The sequence below is a fragment of the Odocoileus virginianus genome, chromosome 34, assembly GCF_023699985.2.
Source record: "Odocoileus virginianus isolate 20LAN1187 ecotype Illinois chromosome 34, Ovbor_1.2, whole genome shotgun sequence".
NCBI classification, from domain to species: domain Eukaryota; kingdom Metazoa; phylum Chordata; class Mammalia; order Artiodactyla; family Cervidae; genus Odocoileus; species Odocoileus virginianus.
This window is the reverse complement of record NC_069707.1, coordinates 9,035,848-9,061,979: the sequence shown is the minus strand read 5'-3', so window position 1 is coordinate 9,061,979 and position 26,132 is coordinate 9,035,848. Positions and strand designations below refer to the sequence as shown.

General features: G+C 52.4%; 1 protein-coding gene across 5 annotated transcripts in view; it reads left to right on the top strand.

Moving 5' to 3' along the window:
* SYNJ2 (synaptojanin 2) overlaps positions 1–26,132 on the top strand; it is a 105,298-nt gene that overhangs the window by 58,541 nt on the left and 20,625 nt on the right. For all 5 annotated transcript variants that reach the window (XR_011485571.1, XR_011485570.1, XM_070461302.1 and 2 more), the window contains exons 6-18: positions 3,701–3,762; positions 5,947–6,043; positions 8,445–8,617; positions 9,000–9,081; positions 9,687–9,836; positions 9,933–10,098; positions 13,680–13,871; positions 15,230–15,314; positions 16,171–16,311; positions 18,507–18,699; positions 20,814–20,972; positions 23,714–23,870; positions 25,010–25,127. Coding sequence is in view for 3 of the 5 variants with exons in the window: in XM_070461302.1 (XP_070317403.1) it covers positions 3,701–3,762; positions 5,947–6,043; positions 8,445–8,617; positions 9,000–9,081; positions 9,687–9,836; positions 9,933–10,098; positions 13,680–13,871; positions 15,230–15,314; positions 16,171–16,311; positions 18,507–18,699; positions 20,814–20,972; positions 23,714–23,870; positions 25,010–25,127 (1,775 nt within the window). In the remaining 2 variants the exon portion in view is untranslated. The remainder of the gene's footprint in view (positions 1–3,700; positions 3,763–5,946; positions 6,044–8,444; positions 8,618–8,999; positions 9,082–9,686; positions 9,837–9,932; positions 10,099–13,679; positions 13,872–15,229; positions 15,315–16,170; positions 16,312–18,506; positions 18,700–20,813; positions 20,973–23,713; positions 23,871–25,009; positions 25,128–26,132) is intronic.

The window sequence follows — 26,132 nt, the reverse complement described above, 5'->3', positions numbered from 1 at the left end:
CATCTTAGAATTTGGGAAGGACCTTTAGAAATTCATCCATTTCAGCCTCTCACCCAGTTTGGGGTTCCTCTTCCAGGCTCGAGGTCATGATTTGGGATGGCTCCATCATCATCATCATCATCATCATTAGCTAGTTTCTCCTTGCCTTGAATAGTTGCCACATGAAGTCTGCGTCCTCGGACCTTCATGGTTCCCCTTTCTCCACTTCATCTTCTCCAGGACCTTCCTTCACCCTCTCTGTCTGTTCTAGGACTCTCCACACTCTGGTCTCCCTCTTCTGAAAACAAAGCTTGTCATTCCCTTTAATTTCAGTCTTCACGTTGAACCTGCAGATGCTCTCGATGCAGCCTGACCCTGCCATGGAGCAACCATCTCCCAGTCTGACTTGGACCAGCATCTGTGGACCTTGGGTGGCTCGCTTTTCTGTGGCTATAGCACCTCTTAGACTCATCACGCTTGTTAAGGCTCCTCCACAGCCTTCGTGGTTCCTTCAAAATAAGTTTCAAAAGACTTCAGTGTTTATGCATCTTAAGGATTTTCTAACCTTTGGCTTTGTTACCCATGTTTACCCTCTAAATATTATTCCACATCAGAGGCAAATGAGATCCTCTTTGCAGGGCGTTAGCTGTCAGTCACCTTACCTGGACTATCAGTAGCAAGTCTGATGATCAGTCCTGGTGGTTTTTTCCATTTTGAAAAATTCTCACTCCATCTTCACTTAGGTTAGATGAACAGTGCAAAGATTTGGGGGTGAATAGCTTGCCTTTTAAGTTACAATGTTGCAGGCTTTACACTTGCCCCAGGGAGCAGTTGAGCCCTGGTGGGGTGGTGGGGTGGTCGGGTGGGTATGGGGGTATGCAGAGAGGTCTGTGGATGGTGATTTGTCTACACGTTTCACAGGCCCAGGACCTTCCTTGCAAACTCCTGGGTCCCGACTGGGTTGTTTCCAACAACCATGTTCCTTTCACAATTCATCTTTGTTACGTCAGCAAGTTGTGCTGTTTATAAAGGGCCACATCGAAAGCTAGTTGCTCTTCCGGTCTGGTCTCTTTAGTTATGTTTTTATATAGGGTTCGTTAGAAGACTTTGCTGCTCTTGTCGCTTTAGCGTCCTCCTCCCTGTAAGATGTGGAGAAGGAAATAGCAACCCACTCCGGTACTCTTGCCTGAAATCCCATGGATGGAGGAGCCTGGCGGGCTACAGTCCGTAGGGTCGCAAAGAGACACATGCAGAGACAAAAGCCCAAGTTGCACCAGGAGAGAGGTGGCTCTTTGCGTCCTGTGAGTCGAGCAGCAGTTTCACAGTAAGTCCCCACGAGGATGCTGTGTGGTGTAGCGACAGTGTCCTCACCTCTCTGAGTTCACGTGCAGCGCGAGGACCAGTCTCCTGGCTCTTCCACCACCTAGCCCTCATACACACCCCCGGGGAAGACATTTACTCATCCTGCAGACTCTCATCGCACGTCCGGTATGTTCAGACACTTGACACCAGAGGTTGCCCCTGCCGTCGGGGAGGAGGGGACGGGATGTGATGGTGTGGTGTGAGCAGAGCTGGGAGAGGGCGGCTTAGGTCCGTGTGCTGCGGGGGTGGGTGTCTGAACTCACCCGGGAGGGATGGAGTGGGATCACCCCGGCCAGGAAGGCAGAGGGGACCACGACGCAGATGTTGCAACCCCTGTGTCAGGCCACATCCAGGAACCGTGCTGGCTCGGCCACCTACCGCTCGGCCTGGGGGACAGGCTTGTGGTGAAAGGTGAGGCTGGAGAGGCCAGCGAGGTCCCGATGAACGTGGGCTTTGTACGTTACACTGAGAAGTTTGAATTTTGCCCCATTGGGGCCCAAACTGCTGCACGTTAAAACCACTGGGCAGCTCATAAAATTCCTGGTGCTTAGGGCACGTGCTTTCCCAGTCATATCACCACGGGCGGGAGCAGCCATCCATGCTGTTTTGAAGATGCTTAGATGGTTCCAGTGTGCAGAAGGCTTGGGAACCACTCAAGGTTATGGTGGTAAACCAGTTTTTCTGGGGCCAGGAGGGAGAAGTTTGGGTTTGTTGCCCTTGCCCATTTTTGTAGTATAAATACTCCCATCATGGCTGATTTAAAGCTAACGGCTTAACCGTGGAGCTGGGACACACCATGGCTTGTGAAGATAAAGGTAACGCCACCAGATAGGAGGATTGCAAGGATCCAGACCAGAGGGGCTGGCATCTTTAACTAGGGGAGGTGTGGGGAGATGTTCCAAGATGCCCTTTGTGGCTCTGGGACCCTCTCAAGAGCTGGTGGAGACTCCGTGTCCACCCAGCCAGGCGCTGTTCTTCCAGCCATTCCCTTAGGCCCAGCCTGGAGCGTTTAGGATTGCACCTCTGGCTTTAGGGACCAGACGGGGCTGGTTGGCCACGTGTCCAGCTGTCTGGGGGAGGAGGAGGGAGACTAAAAAAAGCAGCGAGGTCAGTTCCTGTGTGCGGGGCCAGCAGTGGTTTCTTTCCAGCCCTGCCAGAAGCTGCTCCCTGCGGCTCTGACCCACAGCGGCCTCAGGACTAAGTGACATTGGAGAGGAGAGTTGCAGGTCAGTGTCCTAGCCAGGCAGGAGCAGAGGCAGGGCCCAGCATGGGGAGGCAGGACGTGAGGCCTCGGGCAGCCGGACTAAAGGCTTGTCCAGGTGACGGAGGAAGAGTGACCTTCCAGAGAGCATCCCAGGCCCACTTCTGCCCAAGGACCACATCCTCAGAAAGTCCGTCCTGTCTGGGAGCCCACAGTGTCCCTGGCCCCTCATCCGTGATATTACTTTCGATCACCTGGGCAAGGTATTCTTCCGTTTCTCTATTTAATATGCCTTACTTTTCAACCAAGAAGCAATTTACGGGAGACACTTTGTGACCATGCAAATATCCTACTCCTCATCAAACTCCCTTTAAGATGTGTATGGTCAATGGATGATTTTTGCCGAACAGTTTTTTCCCGGGATGGTTATAAGGTGATGATTTCCCATCACTCCCTCTGTGCTTATTGGTTGGTATTTGCTGTAAAAACCCTCCCTTCTATCCATCCCCACTAGCCATCTCACCAGGTGGCCACCTCCCCACCCACCTGCCCACATCTATCTATCTATCCACTCATCCAGCCAGCTCGCCTCTGTAGATGTTCCTGGATTCCTGTTCTATTCATCAGGTTATAATCCACTACTGTCCTTAACACTGTTCCACATCAGGTTGTCTTAGATTTGTCCAGCGACAGAGGCCCTCCACCAATAACCGCCTAGTTTCAAGTTTGCGTTTTAAGCTGCTGATGTGAACTAAGTAGTTCTAGACAGTAAGGCAGATTCGTTTGCGGGTAGTTATGACAGCTCAGATTTGAGGGGCAGTCGAGGTGCCTGGCCTCGCAGAAGAGTCTGGAGGCTGGTTTCTCTCTCCCGGTTGGCTGGGCCGCATCTCTGCCCCACGGAAGGGTTTGTGGATCCACCGTGGGCCTCGTGGTCTGTCTGCTGTGGATGAGTCCAGCCGGCGTGGTCCATGCGGCACTTAGGATAGGGGCCAGAGCAGAGCCGGACTCGGGTTCAGGGCCTGGCCGACCTGAGCTACAAATGGAGCACGGAGGGACTGAGGTGCTGCTGCTCTGGCCTAGCTGGTGGCGGAGGGTGAACGGAAAGGCGATTGCGTCCTGGGCCGGAGGACTCACCAGCATCGTCTCTCTTTGATTTAGGTTGGCTCCCATCATCTGAGACTCAGCAGAGGCCTGGAGGCCAGCGCCCCTGCCTTCGACAGGTAGGGTCGTCAAGTCCATCCTTCCTCCTATCAGACAGTGGGACTGGGGGCCAGGGAGTGGCCAGAAGGGGGAGACTCCAAATCTGTACTCTGAATCTGCCTTTCATTCTGGTTCTTTTTCCCAAAAGGCAGTTTACAAAATGGAATGTTTTCCTTGCTCTCAGGTTTCCCTGCAGGTTCATTAATAAATTGCTCAGGTAACACTTTGCAATTGTTTTATCCATTCCTTTTGCAGTGACGCTCTTATCTATTTGTCATAGTTAATAAGGGATCATCTAAATTATAGGGTATTTCTAAGCCAGTTTCATTTTGTTTTTGAAGTAATGTATTCCGAGGCTTTACAAAGTCATGGTATAGAAAGGTATGAGGGAAAAGGCAGAAGTGCCCTAACTCGCAATTCCCACTGTTAGTTTTTATGTGTCATTCTGGAATAAATTCTGATTCAATTCAGTTGCTCAGTCATGTCCAACTGTTTGTGATCCCATGGACAACAGCACACCAGGCTTCCTTGTCCATCACCAACCCCTGAAACTTGCTCAAACTTGTGTCCGTCGAGACTGTGATGCCATCCAATCATCTCATCCTCTGTCATCCCCTTCTCAATTCTGGATCACACATAGTTAATTTTTTAAAACACAGATTGGATCATTCCGTGCTTCCTATTTTTCAGCTAGCTTAAGAAAAGCCATCACTAACCTGAACTCTTGGTAATTTGTACTTGAAAGTTATTAGCTTCTTAAAATATATGTTGTTTTTACTCTGAATGCTAATTTTAAAGTGATCTTAATGGCTATAATAATAATTTTCAAAGTAATTTTTTAAGTGTTCTAATCATGCTATCTGAAGCTTCATTTGGACTTTAAATTGGCTTGCAACCTTCTTCTTCATCTTAAAATTGATAATACCAGCCCACCTGTGTCCCCCAATTAGCATGTTACTCCTCACCTGAGCAGGCCTTGCTCCGACTCCACATGTCAGACCTCAGGCCAGGACGCACCTTCTCTGGGCAGGAAGAACCACAGAGCCCAGAGTGGCCAGGCCACGCATGTCCTGTTCTTCCAGCACCTGCCCCCCAGGGCCGCCTGTCTTCAGGGACGGGGCACAGCCTGCTGGCTTCTGCGAAGGCTCCCATCGCCCAGATCTGATCCAGCCCTGCATCTTCCTGGGGGAGGGACTGCAGCAAGGCAGGGTTGCCAGGACCATGTCCCTGGGAGAATTCCTCTCAACGGAGACAGAAGCTCATCTGAAGATGAGCAGGCAGGCTTATCGTCAGCCATCTGCAGAGCAGCACAGACTGCCCATTTTCAAATCCTTGTTCTTCTCTGTGGTGTTGTCCCTCAGAGCTAGTAAGACAGGCTTTTTGTGTTTTTTTTTTTTTTTTTTCCTGCTTGTGGGGCCAAAATGGTTCTTTTCTGATGATTAACTTTAAGATATTCCATTTATGAGAAATGTTATTGTAGACACTGGGAAAATGCAAAACTGTTTAAAGAAGAAAAGAATCTAAAAACACATAAAGCTCCACCACTTTTAACATTGTCCTGTGTTGTCTTCCAATTTTTTTCTAGTTTCAGATGTAAAGATTGCATTACTAAATCAGTTTTATGTCTGTTTTTTGCATTATGTCTTTTCCCTATTTTTTTAAAAGCTACATTTAACTATTTCTAACATTAGTAAAATTATAGTTACTTTTCAATAGCTGGTGGTAAGAATATTGGAGTCTCCCCCTACTATTTCAGTATATGTGTAATAGTCTCTGATATGCAAAGAATTTTCCTAAAGATGGAAATTTTCTTATAACCTTCTTGCTGAGGTTAAATATCACGAAATGCAGCACTTATATGAGAAGACTGGGCCCCGAGGTTGATGGCTCCCCTACCAGTTTTTCTAGATTTGAGAAAGTACCAGGTGAAATAGATTAACTTTGGAGATACGCACATTGCGTTTATGAGGCTCTGTTGATGAGAGGCAGGTTAGCAGTTCTGGATTTACAGGGGTACTGTATAGAAGTCCGGCGTATCCTTGTCTGACCCCATGCGTGTTCAGAAATCTGATCTGCTGCTCCTCTCGGAGCCTTTCCTGGGGCCAGCTCATCCTGGACTGCTAGTGCCCAGCCAGGGCCCTCGAGGGCGGGGTCAGTGTGTGCCCCAGGGGCGGGGCATCACCGACTGTCCTGCTGTGTTGCAGGCATATGGTGCTTCTGAAGGAGCAATACGGGAAGCAGGTGGTCGTGAACCTGCTGGGCAGCAGAGGTGGAGAGGAAGTACTCAACAGAGCCTTCAAGGTAACAGGCTCCCGCCCTGGGGCGAGGCCAGGAGAGGGGGTGGGGGGCGCCCTGCTCAGGGTGGGCTTCCCTGGGGACTGGAGATAGCGGCCTGCTCTCCCATGTTTGGGGAGATTTTTTTCCATCAGAGCTTCAGCATTAAGTGATCTGGGCTCCTGACGAATGATGTTTAATTTTCGTGAAGCCGTGGTTGGATGAATCTGCTAAGAAGGAGAACAGAGCATCTCCTAGCTCCAGCTGCCTTTTCTCCCCACTGGGTCATTGAGGACTCAGCACGGCCGGGCCTTTCCCCATCACTCTTGGACGAACATACACACGCGTGCACGCATACATGCATGCACGCGTAAGTTTGGGCTCCACCCCGTGCATCCCTGACCCCCTCAGCGGCCGGTCCCAGCCACTGGCAAGTCCACACAAACACCCACAGGACACTTGTGCCTAAGTAGCTCTTCAGAGCCCCTGCTGGGTTTAACTCAAGCAGCCTAACATAATTTCCTCCTGTGAACTTGGAGCCTTGGAGTCGTCATCCAGCCTTGTTTGGGCTGCCTCCCCGAAGCTGCTCACTGTCCCCAGCTCTCTGTGGATTCCCCGTGACTTTTGGCACGGTTCCCCCCCACCCCGGCACCCCCCCAGAAGGTGCAGCAAGAAGCCCTGGATGGGGAGGGGGCCATGAGCAGAAGGCTCCACCCACCTCCAAGCATCTCTCCCTGTCCCCAGTGCCCCCGTATGCATTCAGCCTTCTCTGGACTGAGTGGGCTGTGGGCCTACACAGTTCTTTCAGCCTGTGTCCCCTGCTGAATGGGAAAGAAAAAAACCCTGTGGTTGTTCAGAGCTCAGGGAAGCCCCTTATGGAGAGTGTGAAGTCAGCCCTCACTTCACAGGAAGCGTGTCCCCTGTGGTCCTGGCCCCTGGCCAGTGGAAGCTGAATCCACTGGGTGTGCCTTTCCCGCTGCTTGGGGAAGCCCCGTGCTTGAAGCAGACTTTCTGGTGGCCAGTTTCACTTGGCCAGACCTGCTTTTCCTGTTTGGTTTGTTGCTATGGGCAACAAGCTTGACAAGTATCTCCCCTCCCATCCATCTTGGCAGCAGTGTTGGCAGCTTATTTTAAGGTAGAAGAAGGGGAAAAAAAAAAAAACCCTGAAGAATCTTTCCCCCTTTGTGCCTCGATTTTGGGGAGAAGGTGGTCTTAGCTGACCCTAGCAGATGGTGGCCCCCCGGGCCAGAAAGGCAAATATCGACGGCAGACCTGGGACCCAGTGCAGGAGGCCAGGCTTCTGGGCAGGGAGGAGCTGAGAGGCAGACACTACCTGGAGAGCCTGGGTCACGGTCCCCACTGGAGTCACATCAAAGGAGTTCCCTCGACAGCCTGTCGATTCCGCCACGCTGAGGTCCACACACCGGCAGCTGGTCTGTGTCCCGTGGCTCTCGGGCCACAGGGGACAAGGCACTTCAGCTCACGAAGCCACCAAGCATGCCTGCTTTGGGTCAGCTGATGACCTCACAGCAAGACGACCTTGATATCGATGGTTGTGTGTTGATTTGCATCTAATGTGTGGGGGACAGGCCCTCAGAGTCGTAGGGACCAGACCACCCAAAGCCCTTCTAGCCCTTTAAGGACTAGACTCTGGCTGGGCACATGGTGGACAAGTCTGACCACGTGGTGGACAAGTCTGACCTGAAGTGACACGGGAGGGTGCCCTGGGATGGCAGCACATCATCCTTGGCCCCCAGGGCTGCCTGGTGAGAGCGCTGGGGTACCCGGTGTGGAGGGCAGACCTTTGCCCGGCACCCACCTGTGTGCTTCCCCACCTCCGGCCTCACCTTCAGTCCAGCTCACCTGTCGGATCCAAGCCCCGGGAGGCCCTGAAGCCCCTGTCTTCTTCACTCTGGGGTTTCACTGGGCCGGACCTCCCCTCATCCCCAGACGGCCTGGAGGACCCTCCTGGAGGCTTGGCTTGTAGGGATGAGACTGGTTACCAGGGCAACGGGAGCTGGATTACGAGCTCCGCAACCTGCTTCACTGCCCCAGGTCCTGGGGTGCTGGGCACTGCGGGCCCTGCAGAATGGAGCTGTCCTTCCCCGCGGGCGCCCTCCGGAGAGCCCTGTGGGAGGCGACGTCCCTGCTGGGCCCGGGGCTGCCCCGAGGAGGCACAGGGCAGAGCCACAGAGCCACAGAGCCACAGTCTGGCTGTCTTCCGTCTGAGGTGGACCTCCAGCCTTTCTGCAGGCGAGACGCGCTTTGTGGTTTCGTCCCCGGGGTCGTGTTCTGTGCTGCCCCTTTCCGGGTCAGGGCTGGTTAACCACCTGGTCCCACCTAACCCTTCAGGCCGAGCCCCCGGGCCCTGATGAGTGATGCGGTTAAGTGGTCAGATGCCCTGCCACCCTCTCCCATCCCCTTTCAGAAGCTGCTCTGGGCTTCCTGCCACGCCGGCGACACGCCTATGATCAACTTTGACTTCCATCAGTTTGCCAAAGGTGGGAAGCTCGAGAAATTGGAGAACCTCCTGCGGCCCCACTTGAAGCTGCACTGGGATGACTTTGACGTGTTCACCAGGGGCGAGAATGTAAGTCCCCGGTGAGTCTCAGCTGTGTCCTGCCCTCCCGCCGGGTGGGCTGGCCAAGGGGCGGGCCTCTCCCGGGAACGCACCACCCCCCGACCTCGCTGCTCCTGCTTCCACCGGTGGGCAGACCTGTGACGTGTGCCGTCGGGGAGCCTCCACTGGGGTTTCCGTGGGAAAGACAGAGCCAGGCAGGCAGCCTAGGATCTGCTTGTCTGTGTCATGCCGGTGACTCCGGGCTGCAGGAGTGGGCTGTCCGTGGTGGTGGGCGACCAGGCGGGAGGTGAGGGGTCCTCTCTTGACGAGTTTCCTTGAGGGCCTGCAGCCCCACAGGCCACTGTGCCATAGCCACGGCTTCTTCCAGCACAACTTGTAACTCGTATCCGTTGGTTTCCTAAGTTTTCAGAAAGGCACTTTGCGGATGAACTGTCTCGACTGCCTGGACCGAACCAACGCGGTGCAAAGCTTCATCGCCCTCGAGGTTTGTCTCTCGGGCCGTCCGTGACCTGTCCTGGGCCGTCGGGGGATGGACTGGGCTCAGCACCCTCGTGGGCTCTTGTGGCCACTGTGGGGAGGGGCAGCCATGTGCCCGACATCTAGAGAGGGGTCTCACTGAGTGGCCAGGTGGCCGGTGCCGTGATGGGCCTTTCACACGCTCTTCGGAAGGCACCCGAGACACAGTGGTCCACAGGTGACACCTGGAGAAAAGATAGGGTGTCGGGATTGCTGTGGACCTTTCCATGGATGAAGGCAGAGTAAGGCTGCCTGAAGGTGAGGCTGGGTTTGCAGCCTGCTGCCCGGATGACTTCTTCTGGCTCCCTGCTGGGAGGAGGCATGGGGTCAGTGATGCCCGCCATCCAGCCTTGGCTGTCCTGCTTGCTGGGGGCATCAGGGGAGGGCTGGGTGGTGTAGATGAAGTCAGATGGACCATGGCGGGAAGCCCCATCCTCTGCTGCGAGGGGGCCCTGTCCTCTGAGGGCGCAGACTCAGCCCCGCAATCCCTGAGTAGGAGCTCACGGCGGGATGGTGCCGTGGGCAGCTTCTGGGGGGGATGTCAGTGACCGCTGGCCCCTCTGCCTCTCCCAGGTCCTCCATCTGCAGCTCGAGAGCCTCGGGGTGAACTCAAGGCCCATCGCTGACCGCTTCGTGGAGTCCTTCAAGGCCATGTGGTCTCTGAACGGGCATAGCCTGAGCAAGATGTTCACGGGCAGCCGGGCCCTGGAGGGGAAGGCCAAGGTAGGGCCAGGCCCCGGGGGTGGTGGGCAGGTGGGGGCCCATGCGGGCCCCTCTCACGTCTGTCTGTCTGTCTGTCCGTTGTCTGGCCGGTGGCAGGTGGGCAAGTTGAAGGACGGAGCCCGGTCCGTGTCTCGCACGATCCAGTCCAACTTCTTCGACGGGGTGAAGCAGGAGGCCATCAAGCTGCTGCTGGTCGGGGACGTCTACAGCGAGGAGTCTGCGGACAAAGGGAGGATGCTGCTGGACAACCCGGCCCTGCTGGGTGAGGGGCTCCCGCTCGCCTGGAACTGGGCGGGGTGGTACGCGTCTGGCTGCCCTGCCATCCAGAGGGCATGTGGCGAGTCCAGCCAGCCTGGCTACCCTCACATACTCCTAGATGACATGTGGCTGGCAGCCCCTGAGCAAGCGAGCTTCTGTGCTCAGAATCTGATCCTTGACCCCAGCTTGACCCGTCTCATGGTCTGACCAGCTGATCTAAGCGGCCAGCTGCCGTGTTTTGTGTGAGATGCTCAGCCAGGTGCAGCTGCAAGCAGAGGCTGAGGAGAGGCTCAGGAGAACACAGTCATTTCCCTCGCAAGTCCTGGAGATGCTGCGTGAGGCCACATAGAGAACCCCAGGGTGGTCAGAAGGCAGAAGGGCACTTAAGCCATGGTTGTTATTGGGGTTTTCATAGGAAAAGCTGGGCAGGGTAGACAGTGTGGCACTAGCTGGCTGGAGTAACTCTGTGGAGCTTTGGGCTACAGTCATGGGCTCTATGCGGATGGTACCTTGTCCAGGTATCATGATGTTCAGTCGCTCAGTTGTATCTGACTCTGCAGCCCCATGGACTTCAGCACATCAGGCTTCCCTGTCCTTCACTATCTCCAAGTTTGCTCAGACTCATGTCCATTGAGTCTGTGATGCCATCCAACCACCTCATCCTCTGTTGCCCCCTTCTCCTCCTGCCCTCAATCTTTCCCAGCATTAGATTCTTTTCCAGTGAGTCAGCTCTTTGCATCAGGTGGCCTAAGTATTGGAGCTTCAGCATCAGTCCTTCCAATGAATATTCAGGGTGGATTTCCTTTAGGATGGACTGGTTGGATCTCCTTGTTGGGAGGACATCGCCTCCAGGGAGTGGGGGCCGGAAAGAGGAGGCGCAGCTCAGGAGTGGTTGTGTGTGCGGAACAGGCTCCGGCTGAGTCTGAGAACTGGCTTAACCCCAGGAGGAGCAGTCCCTCCCCACCCCGAAGGTTGAGCTCCACAATATACAGAAGATAAAATTATTTACATGGTACCAGCTGTCACTCTGGTTCCCAGGAGCCTGTTCTTCTGGACTCATGGAAGTACTCACGCTCCTTCTTTGTTAGTTTGGACTGTTTTCTAAACCGAGAGGCTGGGGGAGAGAGAGTGGGCTCCCCAGGAACTGATGTCTTTGAATGTTAACTTACTCCAGGGATCTTTCTCACTAGAAAGCGTTCTTGGTCCCATTGCCACGTGTCATTTGTGGGGACTTTCCCCTGAGGGTAGCCTCCTGTTTCTGTTATGACCTGGGACCCTAGAAATCTTCCAGTAGGTAGGCTACCTTCCACGCTTAGGGACAGGACTGTCATGGTTCCCTCAGTAGCTGGAGGTTTCTTTCTTTTTTTCTTTTTTTTTTTAATTAGTCATACTTGACATATTAGTTTCAGGTGTATAACATTAATGATTTGCGATTTGTATGTGTTGCGAAATCACTTCAGTTCAGTCGCTCAGTCGTGTCCGACTCCTTGCGACCCCATGAACTGCAGCACGCCAGGCCTCCCTGTCCATCTCCAACTCCCAGAGTTTAACCAAACCCATGTCCATCAAGTCGGAGATGCCATCCAACCATCTCATCCTCTGTCATCCCCTTCTCCTCCTGCCCTCTATCTTTCCCAGCATCAGGGTCTTTTCCAATGAGTCAGCTCTTCGCATCAGGTGGCCAAAGTATTGGAGTTTCATCTTCAACATCAGTGCTTCTAATGAACACTGAGGACTGATCTGCTTTAGGATGGGCTGGTTGGATCTCCTTGCAGTCCAAGGGACTCTCAAGAGTCTTCTCCAACACTACAGTTCAAAAGCATCAATTCTTCGACGCTCAGCTTTCTTTATAGTCCAACTCTCACATCCATAGAGGACTATTGGAAAAACCATAGCCTTGACTAGATGGACCTTTGTGGACAAAGTAATGTCTCTTCTTTTAAATATGCTATCTGGGTTGGTCATCACCATGATAATTCTAGTTCACATCCATTACCACACATAGTTACAAAAGTTTTTTTTTCCCTTGTGATGAGTATTTTTAAGATCTACTCTCAGCAGCTTTTGAATGTATAATACAGTGCTGTTAGCTACAATCATCGCTCTGTACATCACATCCCCAGGCTTCTTATTTTATAGCTAGAAGTTTGTACCTTTTGACCACTTTGATTCACTACCCCTTACTTCCACCCCAGCCTCTGGCAACTGTTCTCTGCATCTGTGAGTTCATTTTTTCTTAAGGTTTGTATATATCTGTAGGCACGTGTGTGGGGATGTGTTGAAGATTCCACATAAAAGTGAGTTGGGGGTTTCTTTGGGAAATTTTTAGTGGCTTCTTACCTCCTAGGGCTTCCCTGGTTGCACAGATGTCAAGAATCTGCTTGCAATGCAGGAGACCTGGGTTTCAATCCCTGGATCAAGAAGATCCTCTGGAGAAGGGCCTGGCAATCCACTCCAGTATTCTTTCCTGGAAAATCCCACGGACAGAGCATCCCAGCGGGCTACAGTCTGTGGGGTCGCAAAGAGTTGGACACGACTGAACGACTAACACTTTTACTCTCCCCTAGAGCAGGGGTCCCCAACCTCTAGGATCTAATGCCTCATGATATGAGGTGGGGCTGATCTAACAATAATAGAAATAAAGTGCACAATAAATGTGATGCAGTTGAGTCATCCTGAAACCACTCCACCCCATTCCTGCCCTGGTCCATGGAAAAACTATCTTCCACGAAAACTGGTCCCTGATGCCAAAAAGGTTGGGGACCGCTTTCCTAGAGCCTGTAAAACATTATAGGGTTCGTGGAAAAGAAGGGGAAACCTAGCAGTTTTCCTTATAAAGGCGTATAACTCTTGTCTTAGAAATTTTTGGGGTTTTTGAAAAATTAGTTTGCCCATGCTGAAAATGGCTTCATACCCCTTTTCTGCTTTTATTCCTCCGTTACTGGGGAGATTCCTATTTGGCTTCTGATAGCCAAGGTGACGTTCGTGTCAACCCTGGAGACAAGGCCACCTCAGGACAAGTGGAAAGAAACTCTGGGTAGTACACTGCGTCTCATTTCATAGCGGAGTATATGTGATGGAGATTTGGGTTAAGTGCCCGGTTTAAAAAATGGAATATATTTTGGCCATCTAGAGGATGGACCGGGGTCAGAGTAATGGTTTTTAAAAGGCTGGAGTCTGGGGTAGAACAAACTGCTGCTGGTGCTTGGACTGGAAGGGGGAGAATGCAAAGGTGGGTGTCAGAGCCGTAGTTCCATGCGGGAAGCTGCAGGGAGCCCGTTGATGAGATTCCCGTGGGATCGTGGAGTGACCGCGGAGGACGCGCGTCCCTGTGACCTGATGTCACAGCCCGTGTGGCTCTGCAGGGGGAAGGGTGTGGAGGGGACCTTGCAGCAGAAGGACCTCACGGAGGTGCTCTGCTCACGGTGGGATTTAGCCTCATCCTCATAAGGCACGGCCACTGGTCCCTGTGGATGGCCTCGGCGTCCCTCACCGGCAGCAGGCCTGGCTGGGTTTCTGGGGGTGCGGGGGAAATGCATGAGGATCGGGGTGCAGCCAGACATGCCCTTTCTGTGCCCCCGATAGTGACTCCCAAGATCCTGAGAGCCATGTCGGAGCGCCAGTCGGAGTTCACGAATTTCAAGCCGGTGCGCGTGGCCGTGGGCACCTGGAACGTGAATGGTGGGAAGCAATTCAGGAGTAACCTGCTGGGCACGGCCGAGCTGGCCGACTGGCTGCTGGACGCACCCTCGCTGTGCCGAGTCGCCGGACCCCCAGGTGAGTGCTGCCGGGTCAGGGTGACCGGTGTAGATCCCCCTCGCTGCGGGCCTCGCCCACAAGTGGGAAGTTGGGCGCCATCTCACTCCTCAGAACGTTTAGCAAACGCTGTGGTCTGACTTTCCAGAAGATGTCTGGCAAGTTACATATGTGGCACCTTGTCCTTTCCAAATGTTTGGAAGGGTTACCCAAGCGGTGAATCTCGCTTTTCTCTTCACACGTAGATTTTGCACTTTTTCAGTTTCGATGACTAGAACCTTCCGGCTGTAAGAAGTGAGTGAGATGCCTGGCTGGGCCCACGCCCTGACCCAGGACACACACCCCTGCCTTTTCCCAGACCCCCCGTGTTGACACGTGTCTGCTTGAGCAGTCACGAAGCAGTTGTGTCCCCTTTTAAGAATAAAATAATGGCGAGGTTAGACACCTCACCTTTTATCCTATGTCATGCAAGGTAATATTTAACGGCCTTGGAGGTCGGGATGCAAACACATGCTTTTTCTCTGAGAGTCAGCCATTTATCTAGGCCTTTGACTTTTCTCCTGCTCATATGGGTTCTGGAAAGCCTCGTGGGCCAGTTCCCTGCCTGCTATGTGCAGTGCTGGGGGCAGGTGGGGTGCTCACTAATGTGCCTTGAAGATGATCAGAGCCCAGAGCCCCGTTCCCACTGTCCGTGGCCTGTCTGCATGGGGCGGGGGGCAGGGTACTGCAAGGACACGGCTCGGAGTCACGGGGATGGCTTAGGGCTCGTCGAGAGGGATGTGGCAGGTGGCTCCAGGGTGTCTGTTCACCGAAGGCCCCCCGTTAGAGGGAAGGAAGAGCTGAACACAGAGCTGATGAGAAGCCCCTCTGCTAGCTCTGCGGTCTGTAAACCAGCATTTCTGGGGCAGACTTCATCAGAGCAGGTCCATCCCCTGACCCCCAGGACACCAGCCCCCTGGGAGAGGACCACAGTCGGATATTAACCCAGAGGGGCTGGCCCAGGGCTGTGAGACTGAGGACCACGCAGGTTTGTGCCAGTGCCCCCCACCCTCCAGGAGCTTCGGGCGTAGTGGGTGGTGGATGGGGGGCAGGCAGGTCTGCTGACATGGAAGTTATGAGTCCAGGCACTTTCCACGTGTCCTCTGACTTCACGACCACCCTTCAGGGTGACTGTTAAACCGTCCCTTTTGCAGAGCAAGCCACAGAGAGGTCAGCAATGTTCCTGGGATGCAGGCAGGGGAGGGCTGTGCGCACAGTGGGAGCTGGAGGGAGGTGGGCGTGTGCTCACCTGTGGCCGGGAGGGCTTGCCCAGGCCGCAGGGCGCTGGCCTGCACCACCCCTGCGGGCCTGATTTCCTCTGTCTTCTGCTTGTTCTGCAGATGACAGCGGCAGCCCGGCTGACATATTTGCCGTGGGGTTTGAAGAGATGGTGGAGCTGAGTGCGGGGAACATCGTCAACGCCAGGTGGGCGGCCAGGCCTGGGGTGTAAGGTCCTGAGCCAGGGCGGCCGCTAACTTGCGGCCCTTGGTGCTGCTGCCTGCGTTCTGATTGAGGGAGTAGAAGGAAGGGTGGGGGAGGCTCCGTGCTTCAGGAGATACCGCTGCCTGGCCTGGAGGTTTGAGTCATCACGCTGCCACTGCCTGCCTTGTGTCTGAGCCCCAAGGGCGTGGGCTGGGCTGGGCGGGGACTGACTCACATTTCCTGGGGAAAGGTAAGAGGGCGAGGTTTCTAAGAAACCCCTAGAAAGGAAAGAAAACCACTGGATTAGCATTTGGTATGAACTCAGCTGGACTCTTTCGTTCCTAGTCCATTGTAAGGCACTTTCTGAACTAATAATAAAACCTGGTTCTTCGGAGGTCTAGTGGTAAAGAACCCACCTGCCAATGCAGGAGACCTAAGAAACTCTGATTTGATCCTTGGTCCAGGGAGATTCCCCTGGAGGAGGAAATGGCAACTCACTCCAGTATATCCTTGCCTGGAGAATCCCACGGACAGAGGAGTCTGGCCGGCTACATATAGTCCGTGGGGTCACAAAGAGTCGGACGAGACTGAAGTGACTTAGCACGCACACGTGGAGGTCTTATGAGTAAGGCCCTGTGCTGGGTGGCAGGTGGCAGGGCTAGAGGGGATGTGCGGAACACAACCAGAGATACGCGGATAGTCCACTATAGGGATTGAGGCTCACAGGGCACCAATGCAGGTGTGCAAGTGATACGATGTCAGTTTGGTAAAAATGAACCAGCTCAGGGCTGGAGGAGTCTCCAGGTGGGAGATCCTGCGTCCAGCTAACTGAATAGCATCGTTGCTTTCTCTTCTCCAGTACCACCAACAGGAAGATGTGGGGTGAGCAGCTCCAGAAAGCCATCTCGCGCTCTCATCGGTACATTCTCTTGACTTCGGCACAGCTGGTGGGCGTCTGTCTTTACATCTTTGTGCGCCCGTACCACGTCCCCTTCGTCAGGTAAGAACATTTCGTTTACAGACAGATGGGGGACCCAGGGTTGTTTTATTCCGACTTCCTTCCCCTTCCCCCCCCCCCCCCCCACTTCCTGCAGCAGGAATCGGGACCTGCCATTATTTTAGTCAAATATAACACATCCCCCGGGAAAAACCAGGCTGAATAGAATATTGTCTAGCTTTTATAAAGCCTTGATGGGAACTTCTAGCTCAGGAAGCCAGACCCTTTTAGGAGGAGCGTTTCGCCATCACTGTCAGCCAGGCTCAGTAGGGCCCAGGGAAGGGGTTCCTCGCCGCAGTGTTAGACAGGAAGTCTCTGACCTAGAGCTGGGTAACTCATCAGGAAATGAGCTGTTGTCTCTTTTCAAAAGAATCCTACATTTCAAAAGATGTGTGGGCAGAAACTCACCCCATTCCTCAGTTTCCAAAGTGACAGCTTTGTGAATGTCGAAAGGGGGAAAGCCTTGGAACAGGATGTCTTTTAGGAAAGGGCGCGCGCGTGTGTGTGTGTGCGTGCGTGCGCATGCATGCATGTGTGTTTTAAGGTGGGGAGGAACTCCCCTTCTCCCTCAGCTGTCTCATAGCCTTCCCTTGCTCCCTGGTCTCACTCATATTGTTAGAATCCCCACCAGTCTTTCTCTTTGCCGGTACCCGGCATTGAGCTGGCCTGACCCCTGAACCCAATAGGGTCACACTAGTTGTGCATCTCCTCGGAGGTCAAGGACCAGAGACTGCCCAGGGCAGCACCTGGAGAGCAAAATGCTCTGTGTTCCTAGTAATCTCTTCCGTGACCTTTGGGAAACTTCACAGTTCGTGTTCCCCGTGGTTGCTGTGACAGCCTGGCAGTGTCCACAGGGAGTGGGTGAAGGTCGGTTACGGTTAGAGCAAAGCTGCAGCTGGGGTTGGGATCAGAGACGGAACACGAGGAAGGGATCCATGCCGAGGGGCTCCGGGTTTCCCAGGTGCCCGTTGAGGTCCCGACCCCGGTGTGCCCCGTGGCCCTCCAGCCTCGAGCTGGGTGAGCTCGCACCCTTGCTGGCAGGCTAGCCCCACACCTTGTCTGTCGGGCGCCAGTCCCAGGGAGCAGGTGGAGGCTCCGTGGTCCTGTGGACCCACGCACTCACTTGCATGCATTGTAAGTCAGCATCTTGGAAGCCACCCCCCTCCACCAGTCCAGCACAGATAACTGGACGGCTCCTGTTTTTTAAACATATATTGATTATCTGAGGGCCCCTCCTGTACTTTGCAGAAAAGCTGTGTAGAAGGCAGTGGCTGCTTCTGCTGTAGCCAGGAGACTGGAGCAGGTGGGGGGGGGGAGGTGATTCAACTCCAAGGTGCTTCGTGGGGTGCTTGTGTGAGCAACCTCGGACGGAGCTGGGACCACAGAGAGGATGCCCCCATCTGCCCCAGGGGCTGCCCCTGGGGCGAGGAGGGGTCGGGGTGACGTGGAGTGGACGGCAGCCACACGGGTCCCTGTGCAGCCTTGTCGCTGGAGATGGGAGCCTCTGAGCGGATGGTGTCGGGGGTTCTCAGAGCCCCCAGCCCTGTGCCACCACCAGGTGGCTCATCTCTGTAGCAGAACAGTGTCTGCTTTTCCTTCAGAGCCACTGGGAAGACCCCGCACCGCGTGTGCTGAAGGAGGAAACAGACAGAGCTGGGCTCCATCTTAGGCCAGGCTGCGAACATTAGGCTACGCACATGGTCACCCTCCCCGACGGACTCTGAACTTTGAGCCCGCTGTCTATAGCAATGGCATACCAACGGAAAACCAGACCCCCTGGATAAAAGAACCTCAGGACGTGGACTTGGACTTTCCGTTGCCTAAAAGAATGTGCTAATTATCTCTGTAACAGAACAAAGTGGTAGATTCCATTACGTTTATTGGGATATGACCACAGGCCTTTTGATAAATATCCACTGTTTATCTAGTCTTGTGACACCTGAATCATGGGTTAACTTTGATCGAACCTCTCTTTTACCTTTTCCAGACTGTTTCAAGGAATTTGGGGAGGTGGGTTTGAGCAAGTACACTTAGGGTATATAACGTTTTCACAAAAACTGGTCCGGGGTCCTTGGCTAAGAGGAGACTCTGCCTTGGGCCCGCCGGTGTAATAAACTGCACTCCACTCTCTGCATTGTCCTTCTGAGTGAGTTTGTTTCCCGGGACGCTGGGCTACAACAGTGCATTCTCTGTTCCAGGGATGTGGCGATCGACACGGTGAAGACGGGGATGGGAGGGAAGGCGGGGAACAAGGGTGCCGTGGCCATCCGCTTCCAGTTCCACAGCAGTAGCTTCTGCTTCGTCTGCTGCCACCTGACCGCGGGGCAGTCACAGGTGAAGGAGCGGAATGAGGACTACAGGGAGATCACCCAGAAGCTGAGCTTCCCCATGGTGAGCAGGGCGGTGGGCGGTGGCTGGGTCCCTGCTCGGGTCAGCCCCGCCGGGGTGCCCCGAGCTGCTGCAGGAGGGTGGGGCACACAGCTCTAGGAGCATCCCTGCCCTGGGGGGCTCAGCACTCCAGGTGGCGGAACCGGCCAGGGAAGCTGAGATAGAGGTGAGCGGGGCGTCCAACCCAGGAGTGTTCGGCTCCCCCTGTATCTCTGTAACTTTCTGAACATGCTGACTCACCCTGCGTGTTCTTATTCTAATGCAACTGCGTGGAACTGGGAAGGAGAACCCGTGTGCCGTGCTCTGTCTTAAACTGGTGAAGAACGTTTGAATCCAAACCCAGTGTACAATTTGGTTTTCCTGAGACTCACATGCACCTTCTTGTGGTGGCTTGGAAAAGACTGGTTTCGAAACCAGTCCGTTTCTTGACTCTGGAGCCCCCGGATCCTGGTCTGGTTTCTTGGTTGCCAATATCATGAGTCATGCCGCCCTCTAGCGGGGCTTCCGAAGTTTTCATTCTGAACCTGGGGCATCTCTTCGAATTCAGATTTGAATGTTTTCCTTTCTGTGCAAAGATGATGGTCTCGCACACCTTCAGCCCCCTGCAGACACACCTGTTCCCCAGCAGTGAGGGTAGACTTCAGCCGTTCCTGCCACAGATTCTGAGACACAGCTGTGTCACAGAGCTCTTCCATGTGAGGCCAGATCCCTTAAAACTGACATCCTGATTACTGGCCTTCACTCAAGGCAAGAATTCCTTAGTTTTCATGAAGAAGAGCTATAATCCTTGTTGAAGCTTTTATTTCTTGGAATAAAAAGAAAGAAGTGAGTTGGGAAATTTGTCATTGTAGTTTTCCAGATTATGTAGGACTAATATTTTCTTTTTGTGCCTGTGTAACTTAAAAAAAAGTAAAATCCAACCCTTCTCACTTGAAGAGTGCTATTTTGAAATAGCAAACATGGGACACAGTTTCAATAATTAAAGAGTTTATAATAGAGGGTTTTTTCAGTAGAAATATTGAGGGTACCCATACTCTATACCTGTGCCGTTCAATAGAGTAGCCACTAGCCACAAGTAGCTATTTAAATGTAAAATAGATAAAATAAAGCTAAAATCCCTCAGTCACACTGGCTGCACTTCACGTGCATGGCCCCACGTGGTTGGGATTTGGACAGCTGAGGTTCAGACCCTTTCCATCACTACGGAGTGTTCTTTTAGGCAGGGCTGCTCTGCACAGTTCTTTTATTGGGGCTGTGATAATTTCAGTCTCTGTCCAGAATATTGTTGTGGGCTGAGGGGAGTGGAAGTACCACGCAGTGTAGTAGAACAACAGAAACAGGTTTCGGAGCATGGCAGATCTGAGTTCATATCTTGTCTGTATCGTGGACTAGTGGTGTAACCTTCAGCAAAGTTTCTGAACTTTTTTTTTTCTTTTAATCTGTTAGAGCACCAAGAGTATATGCTTTGTAGGGCCACTGTGAGGACAGGGCGCCCCAGAACAGAGCCCAGCACTGTGGGCGGCAGATACTGCACTGCTATTGTTGTGATTCCTGGGTGGGGAAGGGGAAGATGTCTGTGATCGACAGGGCTGCCCTGGATGCGGACACAGAGCTGGCTGGGCAGGCTGGGGGCAGGGGGACCGATCAAGGGGAATGATGGAGGATCAAGGATAAAAATGTATGAAATCCACCGGCTTTGACAGAGTTGCATGTCCTGAGCATTTATACTTATTTTCTTAAACCCCATAACACTGAATATTTGGGCCTTTGTTCTTCGGATACAGACATAATGAAGCAGGGATAAAACCTGGTGGCCGAGATCTGATGGGCAGAGTGAATACTGGCCATCATGCGCCTAGTATTAGGGTTGGGGCTTTCCCCAGACCACTCAAAAACACTATTTAAAATGTAAAAAATAAGCCGCGTGCAAGTCTATCAGTAGGTTTTTATGGCATTAGTGAAAAATGAGATGCTTTAGAGGACTCTTGTTTTAAAAATAACATTTTAAGGAAAACATATCTGCTTACCTTCTGTATAGTGAATTTGGTTTTCTCCCTCTCCCACATTCCTTGCAAGATGGATCAAATCATCAGGATTTCTTTCTTTTCATGACTTAGGGAAGAAACATTTTCTCTCACGATTATGTGTTTTGGTGTGGTGATTTCAACTACCGCATTGATCTCACTTATGAAGAAGTCTTCTATTTTGTTAAACGCCAAGACTGGAAGAAGCTTCTGGAATTTGATCAGCTACAGCTGCAGAAGTCAAGTGGAAAAGTAAGTTGTGCTTTTGAAATAGTTTTTAACACCTGCTCCACTGTGGAATGTGCACGCGTGCATTCTACGTTACTTCAGTCCTGTCCGGCTCTTTGTGACCCTGTGGACTGTAGCCTGCCAGGCTCCTCTGTCCGTGGAATTTTCCAGGCAGGAATAATGGAGTGGGTTGCCATTTCCTTCCCCAGGGGATCTTCCTGACCCAGGGATCAAACCCGTGTCTCTTCTGTTTCCTGAATTGGCAGATGGGTTCTTTACTACTAGCGCCACCTGGGAGCCCCCAGTATGGAACAGCATCTACTGAATGTACACGCTTGTGTTTGCAAATTAAGCTTCATGCATGGATTTAACTGATTCTGATATGGTAGAAAACGTGCCTGGCATAAGAAGCTAGAGACACGTGAGCATCCATCCACACTCGTGTCCTGCTCCTACTTTCTCTGGTCACAGTCACGGTCTGTGTCTCCTCGTGGCCAGAGGGGCTGTCGCTGTGTGAAAGGACGCTGGCTACACGTAAGCCACTGGAGGAGCTCAGGGCGGGACGCGCCTCTGTGCCCCGGCTCTGTGGTTGGAGGGGCAGGAACCCGTCCCTTCCTCCTCCCGACAAGCTGAACCCTGGTCCAGGGCTTCCCGGGGAATAAGTGGCTGCCTCAGTTTGAATCCAAGCTGCTTCAAACAGCCCCACATCAGCCTCTGTGCACACAGCTGATGAGGATGGCAGGTCTGATGTACACAGTCCAAGCACCCTGTACTCAGACTGAGGCTCGTAAGAACGGCTGTATGTCAGGCGCACTAAGCCAGCAAGTGACATGCTAGACTCTGCTCAAAACAATTCATTTCGGTGATGTCTCTGTTTCTTGTTAGTGAACATGCTAACAAATTGATTTTAATACACTGTCTGATACACTTCACACACCGATTTGTACACATAATTCTCAAGACCATCCTACAGATTAGGTGTTATGCCCATTTTATAGATAAAAAGACTGAGGCCAAGGTCACAGAACGTGGCCAAGATCACACAGTCAGTAAACAGAGCCATGATACAGCCTGAGACTGTCAGAGCTCAGCTCAGGCTTCCCTTGTACGACCCCGTGCAGGTTTTTAGTGCTGCCTCAGGTCACGACGTCACACGGAAGCTTCAGCTGTAAGATCTGTCTTCAGTTCATCACACTGGCAGGCCTCCACATCTCGGCTCCTGTTTACTTCCTAGCAGGACGGGCTGAGGGGGAGGGAAGTGCAGCTAGTTCCATGCACCTGGTGAAAACGCAGCAGGTTAGATGGTGTGGGCAGGGAGGGTAAGACCCCTTCTGCAGTGATATCCGGTCATTCCTACGGGTTTTCTGTCATCCCCATTGGTGACCTGGGTCGCTGGTGATGGCCAGAGGGCAGAGTGACCTTAACAGGCCTTTCTGTTAAGGGTCCTTCTTCTGTCCTCCTGCCAGAGTCCTCCACACCCTTCCACTCGAACACCGAGTGAGCACCTGTTCCCGGTCTGCCCACAGCATCAGGGCTGGACCAGGGTTAAGTGAAGACGGAGGAGAACTAGGCTTCCGTTCTGAGCCACTCCTTACCCGTGTCCACTAAAAAGATGCACAACGTGAGAATTGTGAATTAAGTTTCATTTGGAGCAAATGAGGACAGCAGCCTGGGAGAGAGTACCTCAGAGAACTCTGAGAGATGCTCCAAGGAGGTGGTGGGGAAAATCCAATATATAAGATTCTGGGTTAAGGGGGAGTTCAGTGCAATCAAGCACTCACTTTACAACAGGTTTTCTGCTAGCGACCAAGGGATTTAGTGATTTTCTCGATATGAAGGGATGTAAGGATTGGGATGAGGAAATCAGTTCCTGAAAGTATCTTATCAAAGACCTGTCCCACCGGATTCCCTGGAGCACCGAGTACCTCACTCTCCACCCTGAACTCCCTCAGTTCAGTTCAGTTGCTCAGTCATGTCCAGCTCTTTGTGACCCCACGGACTACAGCTCGCCAGGCCTCCCTGTCCATCACCAACTCCCGGAGCTTGCTCAAACTCATATCCGTGGAGTCAATGATGCCATCCAGCCATCTCATCCTCTCTCTTCCCCTTCTCCTCCTGCCCTCAATCTTTCCCAGCATCAGGGTCTTTTCCAGTGAGTCAGCTCTTCACATCAGGTAGCCAAAGTATTGGAGTTTCAGCTTTAGCATCAATCCTTCCAGTGAATATTCAGATGATTTCCTTTAGGATGGACTGATTGGATCTCCTTGCAGACCAAGGGACTCTCAAGAGTCTTCTCCCTGAACTCCCTCAGTGGGTGTTGAAGGTCAACAGCTGCAGCAGCATGGGGCTTGGTCTCCGCAGACGCAGATGGCAAACGCCCTTGGCGAGTACCAATTTGCAGTTGACAGCCAGTTGGTTTAGTTAACAGATACGGATCAAGGCCTTGCCGGGGCTGGGCTGGACGGTCCCCTCGGCATGGAAGCTGCCTCCTTGCCTGTGTCTGTTACCGTCCTCCATGTGACAGATCCAGTGCTGAGGCGGGTGGGAGACCCAGTGGTGTGTCCTTCGGCAGAACAAAGAGATGATTGATGATTTGTTTGCTAATTAAAAGGCATTCAGATGTCCTGTTTTCGACATGCCTGCCACTATGATGTAGATTCTGTCCCTTTCCGGGACAAAAAGACCTGCTCTGGAACATGCCCTCTGGCATGTGTAATGTACGTGATCTAGGAGAACTGAGATGGCCCTGTGACTTCTCCCGACAGATTTTTAAAGACTTTCACGAGGGCACCATTGACTTTGGACCCACCTACAAGTATGACGTGGGCTCTGCTGCCTACGACACGAGTGACAAGTGCCGCACCCCCGCCTGGACGGACAGGGTCCTGTGGTGGAGAAAGAGGCACCCTTCTGACAGAACAGGTGGGTGACCCGTGTGCACCATCAGACCCAGAGGGGGCGGTGACCCGTGTGCACCATCAGACCCAGAGGGGGCGGTGACCCGTGTGCCGCAGGGGAGATCACATGTCTTTAGTCCAGTGCTCTTCGCTGTTTAGAGAACAAGCCTCCTGTTAACCCAGAACTACATGAAACTCCTTCCAGATGTTGCCCTAAGCTTTGGGAGTGGTGCTTTCAGGGAGCCCCTCTCTGGCCTCTTTCTAGAGACTGCGGCCTGCAAGTGTGCGGGATTCTGGGTCTCTGCGTCTGTGCCTCGTGGCTCTCTGCCCACACCACCCCACCCCGCTGCCTTTTGTTCCCGCTGGGGACCAGGGCAAGGCCCTGGATCCTCCTCTTGGGCACCTCTGCCTCTCACACTCGTGCCCTTTCTCCAGCCTGTTTTGTTCAGCCCTGCTCTTACCTGCTGAAATCCCCAACTCCAGATCACACACGGGCAAGACACAGGAAAGATAAGTTTCATCTATTAGTCATTGATTGCATTTTGAGTGATTGAGGCCCAGCAAGAAGTGCAATTTGTTTAGAAATTCAAACACCTATAAACTGATACATAAACAATTAAACTGTCCTGGTGAGACAGATGCTGAGATTGCAAAGCCCAGAAATCTCACCTGCAGATTGAGAAGATGTGTTTTTGTCTAGATCAGTTTGTGGACATCTGCGCAAGAAGCTTCGTGTCCTTAGTCTCTGCATCTCCTACTGTACAAAGAACTGCAGGTGTCCTGCAGGCCTGGGGCAGAATGCCTGCAGCAGTGACTGCTATGTTCTCACCCACTCTGCCCGCTCACGACGAGTGTTTTTTGTTTGTTTGGCCGCACCTCGGGGCACATGGGATCTTGGTTTCCAGCCAGGGACCAAACCCACACACCCTACATTACAAGTGCAGTCTTAACCCCAGGACCACTAGGGAAGTCCCAGGAGAGGGGGTTTTTACCCCAGGCCCCAAGGCCGCCTTGACACAGCTTCAAGCCCAAGGGGTTAGAGCCACTGAGTCTGAGATAGGAGGCGGTCCATGACATGGACCCCCGCTCTGTAATCAGTGTTGATTCATGTTGATACAATTGTGTCTTCTGTGTGTATCTCTTGATTGGCATCTCCATGAGCAGCTGGAGAACTCAACCTTCTAGACAGTGATCTGGACGCTAGCACCCAACTCAGACACACCTGGTCTCCTGGTGCCCTCAAGTATTACGGCCGAGCAGAGCTGCAAGCGTCTGACCACAGGTAAGGTCCTGGCCGCCACTGGCATGTCTGCTGCTGGGGAGGGTGAGGTCGGGTGCTCTGTGCAGGGAACAGACCTGCCCATCCGAATGCGTGTGTGTGCATGTGTGACACGCGGTAAAGAGTGAAGAACGTGTGATGAGTAGCTGTGTGCTTGCCACCAAGAATTAATCAGTGTTAGCCTTTTGTCACAGCTCCACTTCAAAAGTGATTTTGTTTATGAAGATTGCCAAGACACAGCCCGCATGCTGTTTGGTGTCATTTAAATTTTTGATGAATTATGTCATTGTGCAACTTGCCTTTTTGTTACTTAAATATTTTTGAGATAGTCATATTGCTATTAGAGATCTGACTCTCATTTGCAACCACCGTCCAGTATTCCGCTTAATAGATCCATTGAACTTATCCACTCACCTACTGATGAATATTTTCCTAATATTTTATTATTAAAAGCACCATAGAGTTTTAGTATTAGATTCAGGACTTTGGGGTTTTTTTTAATTGACGTATAGTTGACTTATGTTGTATTTCTGCTACACGGCAAAGTGACTCAGTTACACATACATATACATTCTTTCTTATGTTCTTTTCCATTATGGTTTATCCCAGGATATTAGATATAGTTTCACTTATCCACTTAATATGGTGGATGTCTTCAGTAAGACAATGTCATCTGCCTAATAGAGGATTTTATAAATTTTTTTCAGAGTAAACCCATCCCTATGTAAAAATTACAAGGTTTGCTTTATTTCCTGCTGATCTGTTTTCAGTGAATGTCAGGTAGATTTCTACAACGTTGTTCTTAATGAGCGCATAGCATACAGTTGTGTGGCTACGTTGTAATTCCTTCCCTCTCCTGGGACAATTAGATGTTATTCCTTTGTCCCTCCCATCGAGAGTGCTGCAAAGATCAACCTTGTGTATAAATCTTTGTCTGACTCTGGTAGTTTCCTCAGAACAAAATTCTAGAACTGAATTTGTTGGTCAAAAGATGACCCCTTTTGAGGT